The sequence below is a fragment of the Girardinichthys multiradiatus genome, chromosome 1 (assembly GCF_021462225.1).
Source record: "Girardinichthys multiradiatus isolate DD_20200921_A chromosome 1, DD_fGirMul_XY1, whole genome shotgun sequence".
NCBI lineage: Eukaryota > Metazoa > Chordata > Actinopteri > Cyprinodontiformes > Goodeidae > Girardinichthys > Girardinichthys multiradiatus.
Genome location: NC_061794.1, coordinates 41,703,848 through 41,717,134, shown reverse-complemented (window position 1 = coordinate 41,717,134; position 13,287 = coordinate 41,703,848). Strand labels below are relative to the sequence as shown.

Genomic DNA, 13,287 nt, shown 5'->3' with positions numbered 1-13,287 from the left:
CAGCAAAGTTGCTCTGTTTTATCCTATTGAAGAGTTCGATTTTATCTGAAATGAATCATGCTGGCTTCAGAAAACTTTCACTGCTACAAGGGGCTGGATAACCACAAATAGATGCTAAAACAGAATGTCAACTCTGTAATCATTTTGTCTTTGTTTTGAAATATTAGACAAGTCCTCTTTATCTGTAGAGCTGTGTAATACCACCTGCTCTTTCTCACCCTTGATCCTAAAATAAATAACTGATCGCTCACAACAGAAAGGCTGTTTAGACTTCTTTATAGATAAAAAATATACCTGATTGATTTGAAAACTAATACATAAACTAATACTTAAACAGTAAATCAGACATTTTGTCCTCACAGTTATTTATATTGAATGAATTTTGTAGAAAAAATGAACATCTTGTGGCACACTACATTTCGAGGCATGCAAAAAAAAAAAAACAACTTAGTAAACTTAGGTGTGTTTTTATTGCAAATTAATACATTTTTAGATTTTATCTAAAGCACTCCACACCAAAACAATACAGGGATGGTTGGTAATAATGATGTACAGGAGCGTTAAGACCAGCTGGCTGGTATTTTTAATCAGCAGTGTAAAAATGTTTTGGTTTCCAGCAGCAGTGCAGAGTGAGGCTCGGATGTATGGAAAGCCAAAAGGGTCACAAACTGTACAATAGTGATACTGAAAAGTGAAATTATGATGGTTTAACATTTTGTTTCGAATTTAGAGAAGTTGAGTTAGTTCTTCATTGCGTTTTATATTGCAGAAGTGGAAGTCTAAATTAACTGAAACAACAGAAATAATTTTATTTGTACTGTTATAACAAGAAATATACTTAGCAGTTTTGAACTACTTTATAATCCTTGTTTGACATTTGGCCTCTAGGAGACTTTTTGTTCAAATTAATAGCATATTGTTGAAATGCTGTATACAGCTGTCCACTTAAGAGCCTCATAACTTTCAAATATTGTTTGATTTCTTTCTCTATTTTTGACGGGTTTATTTTCAGTTCAACATAAAAGAAACTTAGTATTTGTCATTTGTTTTGTTTGTCAAACTTATTACAAAGCATGACCTCAGAACAGAGGTACTAATACAACTGTATTATGGAACTTAAATTAAAATCTTTAATAGTCTAGCAGTTTTGTAGCTTTTAATGGACTAAGAAAATCCACTTGTCTTTCTGTAAACAAAAAAGGTAAAGTACCTGCACATAAGAGACCATCACAATCTGGCATCAATGAAATTTCTTTTTATTAATTCATAATGTCATTAACTTCCTTGCTGTTATTACAGGGGTATGTCTTCACATATAATAAATGGTGAAATATGATACTGACACAAGTTGAATGGTGTGTTAAAGAAGCTGGAATCAGTTCAAATGTGAACCTCTCGTTGAATTAAACAGAAAACATGCTTGCTGTGAGCACCAGGTCATGATAGCATTGTGTAGCTCTACTAAATGAGCAGTCCATGGTTTACTTACCATGTGGTAGTTTATGATCTCTTGCAGGCTTTCCCCGCACTTCTCCAAGCACTCCTGCAAAAAACATTACAACATGCACACACAATAATTTCCGTTACTGCTACCATTTTGAACTTTTTGAGAATTAAGGAAGCCAATAAAAGCTATTGCAAAGAAAATGTTGTGTTTGACTTTAAGCTTAGTCAAAGCTGATTAATATAACTGAGGTGTTTTTAACAACGTACGGGAAACAGCTATTACTCTAAATGTGGTTCACTTCCTTTCCTGAATCATTCCTTATTTTATGATGGAAAGTACAAAAATGAATAAGACTTTAAATAGGAAAATAACAATTAGTCAAAAGGTTGAAGCTTTTAGTAGAACGTTTTGTCAGCGACCATTAAAACAGTCTGAAAGTCCAACCACAATTCTTCCAGGTCTGCTCTGATTTTCACTGACTAATCTGTAAGTAATAACATTTAGTCACATATAAACAGAGCTGCAAGGCCAACACCCAAACATCAGGGAACTTCCCATTCACTGAACACATTTTATAGGTCGAGTACACAATAAAAACCAGAGTAATGTACGTAACGGAAAAAATCATCGCACCCTCACCGAGATCATCTCATCCTTCTTGCACTGCTGAGACAGATCCCGGATGCCATTGACAAACAGCTTGTTGGCACTGATGTATGCCTTCCCAGCCTCGATCATCCCGCTGCATAGCTTCACCAGCTGTCGAGGGGAAAAAAAGACACACCAGAGGGTTAAATACAGTTCAAACAAAACTGCATTTTTGATTTCGGATGATTCAGACATTGTTGAATCCAGTTTTATGAAATCCATTTAAGACCAGATGAAACAGATCCAGGGCTGCACGGTGATGCAGTTGGTAGCACTGTTGCCTTGCAGCAAGAAGGTCCTGGGTTCGACTCCCAGCCGGGGGTCTTTCTGCATGGAGTTTGCATGTTCTCCCTGTGCATGCATGGGTTGTCACCGGGAACTCTGGCTTCCTCCCACACCCTAAATTGGCCTTAGGTGTGAATGAGTGTGTGCGTGGTTGTTTGTCCTGTATGTCTCTGTGTTGCCCTGCGATAGATTGGCGACATGTCCAGGGTGTACCCTTCCTTACGCCCGTAGACTGCTGGAGATAGGCACCAGCTCCCCCGTGACCCACTTTGGAATAAGCGGTATAGAAGATGAATGAATGAAACAGATCCAAAATATTCCAATTAAAAACAACTTCAGATGATCACAAATTGCCAGTTAGTAAAAAGTTGCCCAGGAAAACTAGTGGATCAGATCTTTATTTCCATGTTTTGGGTAAGAAAGCACTTAGGGACAGTGGAGAAGAACCACTCATAAACTATGAGAAACCTTTAGCAGAATGAGATTCAGGGTGAGCAACCATCTATTGCAAACAGCTGGGGGTTGAGGGGACAGACACAGTTGTACAGTGAAGCACTGGGCCAGGAGTAGTTTCTACAGAAAAAAAAAAACCAAGACGAAGGAACTGTCCAAATTGTCTATAAGAAACAAACAACACATGAAGAGTTCACAAAGTTAATCACAGCAATAGACCTAAACATAGAACCCCATAGAAACATAGAACATGTGACCCCACCGGCCCCACTAGTGACCTTAACGGCGCAATTAGGGTGATTGTTCTGACTACAACTTAGATCTCCGATCCTTCCACTCCATGTTCTGAACTGAAGAAGAAGAAATCCCTTATTCTTTCTCGTTATTTCTTTTTGTCCTCTCCTCTTTTAAGTGGACAGTATATTATGAACAAATATCCATAACACACATAATATGGTCTTAAAAGTAGACAGGGTGTCTGCTTTATGAACAGAACTGGGAGATTGTTCAACATGAAAGATCCGTTTCTTGTAGAAATAAATGTCATCTCAAGACACTTCACAAAACAAACAAATTTAATTCACACCCAATTATTTAGAATCCAATTCGCTCCAAATTCAGTTCTAAATCCAGTTCATGTCAATACAATCCAGTCATGTAGTCTGAAAGCAGCGTTCTGTTGAGAACAGAAAGGAATGTATAAAATAGGGTGGAGCTGGGTCATTCAAAGCTTAATATGTAAAAATAATCACTTTAGACAAGGAATAGAAACTAAAAATGAAGAAAAATGATATCTGCCCTGTGATGGGACTGCTGATCTCTCCAGGGTATACCCAGCCTCTCGTCTGATGACTGCAACACACAGGCAGCAACCCCCCTTCAACCCTGAAAGGATAAGCGGGTATGGACAATCTCCTTTTAATTCTCATCAGAACCCTTGCTGCAGCATTTTGGATCAGCTAAAGGCCTTTTACAGAGTTATGAATTTAGGAGATCCTAATAACAGAGAATGAAAATTGTCCAGCCAGGTAGTAAACGCATGAAGCAGTTTCTCGGTATCACTCTGGGACAAGATATTTCTAAATTTGGCAAAAAAAGAAAAAAATAACACAAAAAAACAATAAATTAAAACTAAATCCAAACAAAAAAATCAAGCAGCTTTCTTTGGGGAGTACATGAGGCTCACTATAATGAAAAGTATAAGCGATCGTACATGTAAAGATGTTCCTGGGTTTGTAGTTGGAAGTGATAGATGGAAGATTAGAAGATCAAATCATGGGTAGAAAACAGAGGATCCAGCACTGATGGCAGTAAAAGCCTGACTAATCTCGTCTCCATCCGAGACACTCGGATATAAAGTCAGGATCAGGGTCAGGGTCAGGGCAGAACCAGATCAAGTACCAAGACAATATTAAATGACCTCTTGCTGAACTGTTTAACTGGACTGAGTGACATTAGATGTCTATTATGCAGAGAGCAGGCAGCCAGTGGCAAACCCCATTAATGTCAGGAGTATGGCATTAGGTACTGCTTGGACAGATAATCAGAGTCCAACAGGAAAACTGTGTCTACTGCCTGCTGCAACACGTTGCGTTTTCCACTCATTTGATATGCAGAATTACTACCATGCATGCTGCACATCTGATCAGTATAAGACTAAGAAACATGAGGTCTATATGTTGCAGGAAAACTTAATTTCCCCTGAAAAGGGACAGAAGAAAACATGCAACCTTCAGAACATGTGGAATTATTCACCTATTTAGAATTTGGATGATCTTTCTTATACAGCAAACGAAGCTAAGACCGACAGAGGATTGTTATTTTAATCTGATGTATGCGGCAGACTTGATCATTTAACTCCATACAGTGTGCACTTTGTAACTAATTGGCTCCCATACAAAATTGTTTTTAGCTCTAAAATAACTGATGTAGACCAATGACTATATTTTGTATTCCATGTAACAGACCAAGTGATAAATGCAGTGGCTTCATTTAGATATTACGGTCATCTCATCAGGTTTGCTTTGTGTAATAAGGTTGTTGTCTCTTAGTGCTATAAATAATGTGCATGAGCTGAATGCTGAAACTTCATTTTTACATGTGTAAAGTAGTAAAGCCTCTAGGAATTATTTTAATCCAGTTTATCTTTGGTTAAAAAACATCTAGAGACAACTCATGATATGTATGAGTCCAACATGCAGTGCTGTGATAAAAAATGTTACTATCTAGATTCATGTATACTTTTGATGAACATTATGCTTTTATTTACAGGGTTCCTGCTCAGTCTTAAATAGTCTGGAAACGATTTGATAATTTTTCAAGAAAGGATGGAAACACTACAATTAACTATGGAAAATGACAATGTTTGAGTTTTCAGACTTTATTACTCATTTTATTATACCCTCCATAAATGTACGCAAAGCTTAAAAAAAAAACTTTAAATTAAAATGTTTAAATAAAAAAAAAGATAACTTTTTTTAACTACTTTAGTATAAAAACAATATGCAAATGTTAATTAAAAAAATTATATTAAATGATCTTTAAAAAAGCTAAAATTATGTTTGATTTAATGCATAACACCTTGATCAGTTGTGTTGCTGCAGGGTAACCTGCGATAGACCAGGTAAATGCATACTAATTCACAAATTAGGAAAAATAACTAGTTTTACTGTTTTCTTTTAAACTGCTTGGTTCTTAAACTGGGACCGGTATAAAAACCAAGCAAAATATTTTAATTTGTGCAAACAAAATAAAGTGCATCACAAACCTCGCGCTAAAGATTTTATTTAGGATTATATCGTCTAGATTTTACATTTCTAAGTTTTATAGGTTTTGAAACAGCAGGAATAGGTTGGTTTAGACGCCAAAAAAAGGTAGCGAAATGGCCTTTTAACATACTGCCAAAACATGCTGTATTGTGGAAAATATAAGTAATATAACCCAACGAGGTGACAGTGTTTTGTACTCACCCGCCCAGAATAGTTTAAAAATGTATGAAAAGTCTAGAAATTTGAGTCTGTAAAAGCATTACAAAGAACTTTATCCACAATGATTCATAAATCATTGTGGATCTCTTCAGGGCACAACTACAACTACAGGTGTCCCTTCAAGCAGCTTTTAGCTGAAGAGATTTTTTATTTCCAATTCACAACACATGAAAAGCAAAGAAAAGTTGGTCTGCTTTAAACCACATGCAGAGCATTAACATGAAGGAAGTATCAACAACATGGCCTGGCATACCTTTACATGAATGTCAGATAATTGGTGCCGTGTAAATGAATTCAGACCAACACAAAGCAGTTATTTCAACAATGGCTTTCTTCTTCCCGCTTTCCCATAAAACCCAGATTAATGCAGTGCATGATTAACAGCGAACAGATTCTCCAAGCTGAGCTGTGGATCTCTGCAGCTCCTCCAGAGTTACCATGGGACTGATGGCTGCTTCTCTGATCAATGCTCTCCTTGCATGGCCTGTCAGTTTAGGAGGACGGCTATGTCTTGGTAGGTTTGTCTGTAAATATGCTTTATCCAGAACCCCTAAAGTGGCGTAGCTTTAGCTTCATCTGGTTCAAATTCTGCAACAAATCTCCTATTAAGCACCTTATAATCAAAAAACCAGTAGGCAGATTAATCAATTATCAAAATAATCGTTGACTGCAGCCTTACATGGCACTGTATAGCGAAGTCATTGCCACTAAATCACAAATTAGCTATGATGACATAATTATATTTTCCTTGAAAACAAAAAAAACCTTAAATCTTTCTAATCATCACCAAAAATTAAGTGTAAATATAATAAGAATTTTACCTTATCTAGTTTTGCTTCGATCTCCACAACTTCTGTCTCCACTTCATCAACATTTGCCCTGTAAAAAAAAAAGCAAAGCACAGGAGAAAATCACTTCAGTGCAGGAAAACTAATGTTTCACCGCCCCACAACTCCAACAAATTCCATGAAGGTCATTCATCTCGAAGGAAAACAGCCGTTTTCCAGTCTGCTAGTGCTTTCCCACATTCTCACAGAGTTCTGTGACACTCCATAACTCTGCCAGTGACAGATCGGGTTTGCGTGGAGCAGAAGCCAGACGTGTTTGAGCTGCACCCACAGAGAGTTTGGGTGTGCTTGGATAGAGCGAGACGCCGCTCTGGGAGCAGCGTGGCTCTGTCAAAACAAAGTGACAGACGTGGTCTCCGGACAGTGAGGTGAAACATGGCGGTGGTGGTTCATGACAGAAACCACCCACACACTGCTGAAACTGTCCCCACAAAATCCACACCCAACCGTATCTGGAGCCCCCACCCCAACCCTTGAGAGAAATGTGATTTATGCGAGCATATGCTGCATGATGTAGCCCTTACAAAAACAGTGCTGATGTCAGAGTGGGTGGACTATAGGCTGATGTGCTCCAGCTATCTCCCATATTCTGCTAAAAGGGAGATCTTATGGATTCAACAAGCCAGCTGCCTTATTGCTCTCTCACTCATCTTTACATTTTTAGCACTAATTTGAAGCCCTGACTAAAGTGATTGTAAGCTGGGCGGTCTAGATCTGCGGTTGGAGCATAAATCTCCCAATAACTTCACAACGTCTTGACTTCAACTGCAGAACTTGCAGTGAGGTGAAAAAGTATTTGCCCCCTTAGTAAATACATAAAGAGATTTTAAAATTAGGGTCTCATTTACAAAGGAAAAAGCTATCGAAAACAACCTGACCTTACGTGAAAAAGTAATTACCCTATAGACATTATAGCAGCTTGTACCACTATTCACAAGAACTGCCCTCAAATTTTCGTAATAAAGGGACAGGAGTATTTTACATCACTGTGTGGAATTTCAGCCCACTCCTCTTAGCAGAATTGTTTGAATTCAGCTGCATTGCATGTTTTTCGAGCATGAGCAGCTTGTTTAAGGTCACACCACAGCACCTCTATCATCTTTAGGTCCAGAGTTTGACCCGAACACTTCAGAACCTTCATTGTGTTTGTGAGCCATTTATCATTGCAATGATTAGTGTTCCGCTGCATATCCCAAATATGCTTGAGCTTAAGATCACAAACTGATGACATGCTCCTTCAAGTTTTTTTGATAAGGTCATCCTGAAGCAGCCCCCGACCATCACACTAACACCACCATGTTCCACTGCCGGTATGATATAGGAATTGCTGTTAGTTTTACAACAGAGGTAATGGGACAGACACCTATCAGAAAGTCCTACTTTTGTCTCATCAGTCAAAAGTGGAGCCTGCTGTAATTTAATGTTGTTCTGGGTTCTTTTCTGATCTCCTAGGACAGGGTTTGATATCGGGGGTCCGGCAGTGGTAAAGCACACGACCCATGAACAGAGGCTACAGTCCTCGACGCAGTTGTCACGGGTTCAAGTCGCGGCCCATTGACCTTTGCTGGATGTCTTTCCCTCTCTCTCCACAAAATTTCCTGTGGGTCACTCCACAAAATAAAGGCCACTAGGGCCAAAAAAAAAAAAAACAACTCTTCCTCTTGGAGTCATTTTGGTTGGTCGGCCGTTCCTAGGAAGTTTCCCCACTGTTCCATGTTTTCTCCATTTGTAGAAAATGGCTCTCAGTGTGGGCCGCTGCATGGCTTTGTAACCATTTCTAGACTGATACATGTCAGTAACTTTTTGATAGGTAGGGCTGGGCATGATGCTTTGCTTTTTGAGATAGTTTAACCTACTTAATGTTGTCAGACAGGTTCTATATAAGTGATTTCTTGATTCTGCAGCCCAGGCAGTAAGTAGGCCTGGGAGTGGCTCCTGAAATTCAACCAAAATAAAGTAATTTCTTAATAAAATTATTGGAAAAGTGCATTTTACTTTTACTCATGTTATCCTTGTCTGATATTAAAATCTGATATAAGTTTAACCATGACAAAAAAGCAAAACAGTGGGAATCTATAAGGGGGATAATACTTTTTTCACAACACTATATATTGATTTGCAAGATTAAATTACCCACAATTAAATAAATAAGAGATGTTATTAGTTAATAAGATATGTTATACATTTATCTGGGATGCACTGAACCAAAAGATGTTCCTGTTTTTTTACTATTTTAAAATTTAAGAGTATCCTTTATTTAACGCCATATCATAAAATATTATCTTGAAATATGTTAGAAGTTTGAAGCCATTTCTTTAACCTCTAAGCAAAAATAATACCCATTTCCTTACCTCCTGTTGACCCCTCTTGTTTGCAGCTACATGCTCTGGTATGCTGTCTATATAAATTCTTAATAACTTTAATAAAATGCATTTTTACAGTTTGTAGAAACGCACTTAAATAATTCTTACTGTAGTGATTCAGTAAAGTTGAAACACTTCCTAAACCTTTATCTGAGAAGGGAAATGATTGCTGGCAGCTCATTCAGTTGGGCTTCCTCACACACTTGACTTCATTTGATACTGAGGTCATGCTGTGAACCACATAGCGCCATCATGACGAGAGCATTTGTGGCGTATTTCGGCCACGGCTAGCCCTAACATAACTTGAATCTCATCTCTTCTCTCTCTTCCCTCTCTCCGAGTGGATGAGCCCGCTCAGGGGACGAAGGCTGGCATGTGTTATCCACCCCCACAGCTTCTGCTACCCTCCATCGGCTTTTATATGAACCAAGAGAGGAGGAAGGAATCCTCCAGCGAGGAAATGCATGTCAAAAATCATACCTCACAAGACTGGAAATATGCATTACCAGTCCCATATTAATGCACGTGGTTGGATGTTATTATAAACTGGACCGATCTCCTACTGAACAGCTTGGGATACTGTCACAGTGTGTAAACATCTCTTCAGTGCTCCAGCTTTTTTTTTGGTCAACCTCCTCCATTTATGTAACAATGCAGAGCTTAGCAGGCACTCTCTTTTCTTTGGACCCGTTGTCTTCATGCCTTTCAGCCACCGCCAGCTGATTCTGAAATATCAGATTTTATTTTCCAAATGTCAGCAGTGGCTTTCAGAAGCTTTGCTATTTTCAGATGACTGGCGGTTTATCAGAGGCAGCTTAATATTTCCTCTCAGTAGCCACATCTACTAAAATAGCTGACGTTTATAATAGCTGAAGATTATGCATGCAGAACTAATTTCTTTAACCAAAAGGCATATCATTTTCAAACATACCAGACATTTCGGGGGATCTTTTGATTTTATCTCAAGATTTATACTCAATAGGGTTCTTAATGTCACAAGGGGTTGTTTTTGCTTTGTTTGACAGAGGCCTACAAGCATACTGGTGTTATCTAGCCCGAGCAGGGTGACTAGCAGACTTCTTGTTCCACTGGGGTGTTTTTCCAAACTATTGAAACAGCAACACTTCACTAGCAGATCTCTTTAACATTACTCATTTAGATTAGCACTGGAATAACCTCAGCTCTTCCAGCTGATGTTTTAATATCGCTGCTTACGTTGTTAGGACACTTTAAGGTTATTTTGCAAGGATATCAAACGAACAACTAAATAAATTAGAATTGAACAGAATCAGTGTGCACAATATTAAAACTTGAGCTTGTTGGATAGAGTTTCACAGCAGTAGACGCTTAGATTTGAAACTGATTAAAGAGCCTAAGATACTAAAGATCACGGAGAGTGTTGGATGTGTCCTAGTGTAGGGTCACCATATATTCAGGCTCTCTGTGCCTGTGATGTATGTGATGACACTTTATGTTTAATGCAGCATAAACATTTTAGAAGATACAGCAGTAGTAAGCTGGTTAAGAAACTACTGCTGTTTACAGTTGTCCCATACTCTTTACAGTTTCAAATGACTGATTGAAAAGTGCTCCGGGATATCTGTTCAAAGCCCGACATATTGTTTTATAACCTAAACCTGCTTTAAAGTTTATCCCTGACCTGCCGGCCGTGTTGCTTGATCTTCATGACGCTGTTTGTTCAGTAATGATCTCAAAACAAACCACTGAGGCCTTCACAGAACAGCTGGATTTATACTGAGACTAAATCACACTCAGATGGACTCTGAAGGTCAGAGCTTCCTTTCCAACTAATTGCTGTACAAGTGATTCTGAAGATAACTGGATGGTTTTATTTAAGAGTATCAGAGTAAAGGGCGCTGAGTACACTTCGGATTTTATTTTGTAAAAACGTCTTGTCCCTTACTTTTGCAGGGCACTTTATATTTTAAGAATATAATTTTATACGTTTAAAGAAAAAGAACAAGACTCCTGCGGTGGTGAACAAGGATTCCACCTGGCTTTTACTGGACGTCACTCTGCAGCCTTCAGCCAGAGCGCTGCAGCAGATGTGCACTCTCTGACTCATAGGACAGCTGCTGCCCTCAGGTTGTGTCCTCCACCGCCTCCATCTCAATGCACACGCCTCCCATAATGGATGCACATGCTGCCCCGGGCCCGTAGCCATGGCAACCGTCTCCTAAGTGGGACGAAGATTTCCCAGTCGTGCAAGTGAGCTGACCCTTGTTCACACAAACTACATAGCCAATAATACTACAAGCAACAGGGCTCTTGTGGCAGGGGGATAGTTAAAGCCTTGTCAGGAGACTATTACACTGCAGTAAATCAGCCTGTGCTTCACAGATCAAGCCTGCACACCCTGTCCTTAATGGATGATTAGGACTAAATAGATGAAAGACATTAAACACAGAAATGGCCAAACTGCGTGAAAGTAGTGTAGGTAGGCAGTGCTTTAACAGCATAATAAAAATAGATTATGCTGAGCAAGCTGCAGCTCTGGTGGTTTCTGCCTGGCGACGTGCTGGCTGGGAAAGCAGAGAAAAGGCTGGAGTGCTCAAATCTTCTGATCTGTTTTACCTTAAGTAAACAATAGGAGCATTTCTTTGCAGAAACCAGCCGGAAATACGGCTATAAGAGTAGGAATAGAAAGAGAAAAAGAAAAAAAAAGGAGCTGAAACTCCTGAAACTCTAAAGAGGCAACAGCTCAGTAAATTACATTTTTGCTCATGGGTTTATGCTGTGTGTGTAGCAGATGTCTAAGCAATGCACAGCTGGGTTTCAATGAACCAGAGAGATATTTGGAGAGTCAGGCCACAGAGATCCGTCTGGTGGTTTGGTGCTGGGATTCTGAGGAGTATGTCAACAACCAGTTGCAGATAGTGACCCCCACAATAAAACAAGACCCCAAAACCATTCTGTAGCTGAAATCACTAAAATCAAAATTGCAACAAGTAAGATGCCAAGATAACAAGACCTTTTTTCTTCTTCCCTTTAGAAATAAGGGGGAAAAAAATCTTCATATAATGTTTACAAATTGAACTGGTTTTGCTGTGTAGTCTACATGTGATTTGTGGATTCAGAATTGGCTTATGGCAGTCTACAGCTAAGAATTTTGCAAGGGTTGCTGTATGAGGATGTGGTGCTAGGGATGTTTTTCCAGGGTAACCAGCCCTTGTGCAATTAATATGGTTCAAACTTCAAATCAAGTGTGATCCCAGTGTGGGTTGGACTCCACTAGTGCTGCTCCTGGTGCCTGATCCTGTTTGTGGTGCTGATGGACAGGATTTCAAGGCGGTGTCTGGTTTAGGACTTCAGGGGCCCATCTTTGCTTCTTTGCAGATGATGTTATTCTGCTGGTGTCTTTAAGCCATGACCTGGTATAATGGTCAGCTCCTCAAACTTGATTGGACTGCTCTGTCCGGGTCAGCGATCAGTCTCTGATTTGAGAGGATTTCGATTATCATGGTGTTTTGGTCCCAAGTGATCATATGATTAAGCAGGAGATGGATAGATGGATGGAGACCTCACCTGCAGTAATGCAGGCACTGCTCCGGTCTGTCATCGTGAAGAAAGAGCAGAGACACAAAGCAAAGCTCTGGATTTATTGTAAACATTTTGACCCTCATTTATAGTCAGGAGATATGGATCATGACCAAAAGAAAGAAATCCTGAAGAAGGGACTGAAATGAGTTTTTTTTCTGTAGGTGGGCCAGGGTTAGCCTTAGACTTAGAGTGAGAAGCTTCGTCATCCAGAGGAAGTTTCAAATAGAGCTGACGCCTGTATGTATTTAAAGGAGTCTGTTAAGGTGGTGTGGAGCCCTGATTCACCTGGTGGGAGACCAAAGGAAGGACCCAAAACTTGCCAGAGGGACCAAATAAAGAACACCACGGGATCATCCATGATGGATCAGAGTATGTCAACGAGGGAGAGGGATGCCTGATGTTTTAGAGCCTTAAATTAAGCTGGAATAGAGAGCTGAATGGCTCATTGGAGCAGGTGGGTAGAAGAACTCTGACTGTAGCCTTGAGGCTCAAGTTATTTTTAGCATGGTGTCTGCTAATGGCTTCTGCCTTCTTCATGCTATTCTTCTCCTTGCAGAGCACAAGACAAACTAGGAATTAAAGAGGTACCCACTGGAAAAACACTGTACACTACATTTTATGAATACTAACTACGCATGAAATATTTTCCTTTAGGCCACTTGTGAAAGTTCTTCCAGCAGTAACTTCTTGGCCAA

At 39.4% G+C, this 13,287-nt stretch overlaps 1 protein-coding gene across 2 annotated transcripts in view; it reads right to left on the bottom strand.

Moving 5' to 3' along the window:
- The window catches only part of acap3a (ArfGAP with coiled-coil, ankyrin repeat and PH domains 3a), a 70,033-nt gene that overhangs the window by 34,747 nt on the left and 21,999 nt on the right, over positions 1 to 13,287 (bottom strand). For both annotated transcript variants that reach the window (XM_047361751.1, XM_047361761.1), the window contains exons 2-4: positions 6,642 to 6,699; positions 2,087 to 2,206; positions 1,490 to 1,543 (exon numbers count right to left, since the gene is read on the bottom strand). In XM_047361751.1, coding sequence (XP_047217707.1) covers positions 1,490 to 1,543; positions 2,087 to 2,206; positions 6,642 to 6,699 — 232 coding nt within the window. The remainder of the gene's footprint in view (positions 1 to 1,489; positions 1,544 to 2,086; positions 2,207 to 6,641; positions 6,700 to 13,287) is intronic.